This window comes from Stegastes partitus, unplaced genomic scaffold, assembly GCF_000690725.1.
Source record: "Stegastes partitus isolate 25-593 unplaced genomic scaffold, Stegastes_partitus-1.0.2 Scaffold274, whole genome shotgun sequence".
Lineage (NCBI taxonomy): Eukaryota > Metazoa > Chordata > Actinopteri > Pomacentridae > Stegastes > Stegastes partitus.
Window position 1 is genome coordinate 122,164 of NW_007578005.1, and position 2,693 is coordinate 124,856.

General features: G+C 40.6%; 1 protein-coding gene across 1 annotated transcript in view; it reads left to right on the plus strand.

Annotated features, from left to right (window-relative positions):
* Positions 1-348: 348 nt before the first annotated feature.
* The window catches only part of LOC103357800 (uncharacterized), a 5,002-nt gene continuing 2,657 nt past the window's right edge, over positions 349-2,693 (plus strand). Inside the window, exons 1-6 of the mRNA XM_008282512.1 lie at positions 349-645; positions 1,685-1,846; positions 1,942-2,029; positions 2,164-2,271; positions 2,353-2,536; positions 2,578-2,584. Coding sequence (XP_008280734.1) covers positions 414-645; positions 1,685-1,846; positions 1,942-2,029; positions 2,164-2,271; positions 2,353-2,536; positions 2,578-2,584 — 781 coding nt within the window. The 5' untranslated portion in view covers positions 349-413. The remainder of the gene's footprint in view (positions 646-1,684; positions 1,847-1,941; positions 2,030-2,163; positions 2,272-2,352; positions 2,537-2,577; positions 2,585-2,693) is intronic.

The following is a 2,693-nucleotide window of genomic DNA, read 5'->3' on the forward strand; positions in this document are numbered from 1 at the left end:
CGACGAGCAGTCACGTTTTCTTTAAAAGAGTTCGTGCTGGTTTAAACGAATAAAAAAATAAATGAGTGTCGCAGCAGATTCCCTTTTGTGTTTTGTGTGGAATTTGTTTCTAGAAGTATGTGTTGAGTGGGGTTTTTTTTGCAGCATACAAGTGGAAGTGAGAAGTGTAGCTACCTGGAAAGGCGTGAAACATGTGAGGCACACTCCAGAAAGTTTACAGTAAACATCTAATTCAGTGCCCCAGAGCCCTCATCAACGCCGCTAAAGGCACATGGCACAGACGCACCATCATCCTCTCCACCCTTCGACATGAAACAACAGATCCAGTAGAGTTGTGCTCACCACCGGGTGGAAGTTAGGTGTGTGCTACCTGATTTTTTTAATTTTAATTTTTTACCGTTGTGATTTTCACAATGAAGAAACGTCTCATCCAAGTGTTTGGCTTCTTGATCTCAACGCTGGGATGGCTGTTTGTACTGTGCACCATGGCAATGGACTACTGGAGGATCACCCAGCTGGGAGGACAGGGAGGCTCCTTCATCATCAAGGTGGCCTGGTACTGGTCCAACCTATGGAAGGACTGTTTCACCGATTCCACAGCTGTCACCAACTGCAGAGACTTCCCGGTGCTCTGGAGTGTCACAGGTACGTTTTACAAACCTCTGCAATCATGTTTATATGCTGTATAATATACAGTACAATATAACCTCTGTTAGGCTGTCACTTGGAATGGAAGTTGTGCAGTTGTGTTGACCAGCAGGTGAAGCATTGAACAGCTATGGGTAGGTGGGACACCAAGTTCACACCAGTGCTTTAACTGAGACTGTGTGGCATTTAAAAGAGTAAATAATACAATTTTTGTCCTAGAAATGAAAAGGTTTAACTAATAACACCTGTCCCACATTTAGACTAACAGTCTCACTTGGCCTTGTATGGCAACTAGCTTTTGGTTGCTAATAAAAGAGGTAACTCTGGGTATTGCTATTGGTATATTGCCATGTAAATGACATTATTGTGTCAGTTAGTTGGCTTTATTATTCTTTTTTGGTGTTTTAGTCTGTGTCCTAATATATAACAGTAGATCATTATTGTCACTTGTGACTACAGAGGCTGCTGTTGAGAAAAAAAACAACGACTCACTTTTAATTTGGATGTACAAACAAAGTGAGGGAAATGTGATCTCATTAGATAACTATACAGATCTTATTTATGCAAAAAACAAACAAAAAAACTCTCAGATACTCTCCATTAATTGATAAATACCCACTTATGATCTACAGAAAAGGCGACAAATAGAATCCAAATGTTGTACTTGTACTCTATATGCTCCAAAAAGGTGATCATTTCCTTCAACTCTCTTATTTTCAAAGATGTATTTTGTGTGCTTTTGTTTGATTGTGAAGTGCATCTTCTAAGCCTCGAATATTACAGTGCTGTCAATTTAAAATCTTACTTAGAAACCGGGGGGAAAAAATGATTAGAATCTTGTCAAAGATTCACCACAGAGCTGCAATTAGCCGTATTTAAATCTGATTATATTTAACATAATTGTATATTTAAATGACCCTCAAATGGTTTCCTTCCATACCAGCATTCACCTTTTTTTTTAGTCTGAAAGAAATCTAACACTGGAAACAGTTTTTTTTTGTGTTAAATAATGTCTCCTTTTGTTATCCTGGAACAGCTTACGTCCAGGGAGTGAGGGGATTGCTGATGTGCGGGTTAACTCTTGGATTCTTCGCTGCAATACTCTGCTTCCTTGGGATGGAGTGTACGTATATTGGTGGAGCTGATAAAACCAAGGACAAAATGCTCCTTAGCGGGGCAGTGTTTCATTTTGCTGGTGGTAAGTACAGAACAGAAAGCACGTTTGTCTCTGCAAACGACAGAAGTGTTTTGCCCTCATTTATTTCTTGGTTTCAACGAAACCTCTGCACGCAGGCGTGTCGGATATTGCTGCCTACTGCTTATACATCAACAGGATCGCCAGAACATCCTTTGCTCCCAGTGTACCAGCAGGAGTCTTACGGTACAATATTTTTCTGCCCTGATCTATAGCAAAGTCTTCCATAAATTTCTCAGTAAACTATAGAACAAAATAGCATCTGTTGACTGTATTTAAACGCCATCATGAACTTTTTCTGACACTTTAACATGTTCCAGGTATGACTTGGGACCTCCCATATTTCTAGGATTGGTGGGATGCTTTTTCATCCTGTTGGGAGCTGTGTTTTATGCTGCTACAGTCCTCAGAGTAATCTGCCCTGAAAGGTATCTAAATCATTCATCTCCCCCTTTATTTCTGCACCAACTGAGATCATGCCACATTATTCATTTGTTAATGTTTTACAGCCCAGTGGTACAAGTCTATGGAGGACGCACGTACATGGCCCCTTTCTCCAGAGGAAGAACCCTGTACACCGGATACTACGGACGCTCCGGGCAGTATGGAACGTATTACGGCTCGGGACGATCCGGCAGCTCCAAGATCTCAAAGCTCTCCCAGACAACGCCAACAAAAATATCCGAAAGAGATGCATTTGTGTAGTAGCTCGAACCTCCTTTTTATACACATAGTTCTGTTGTAACACAAACAGACATGGATTAATGTCTTCAAATCTGATCAGCTTGGTTTTGTTGTCATGTCTTTGTCATGTTTTGTGATTCTTGTTTTAAAACAGTTCATAGCCCAT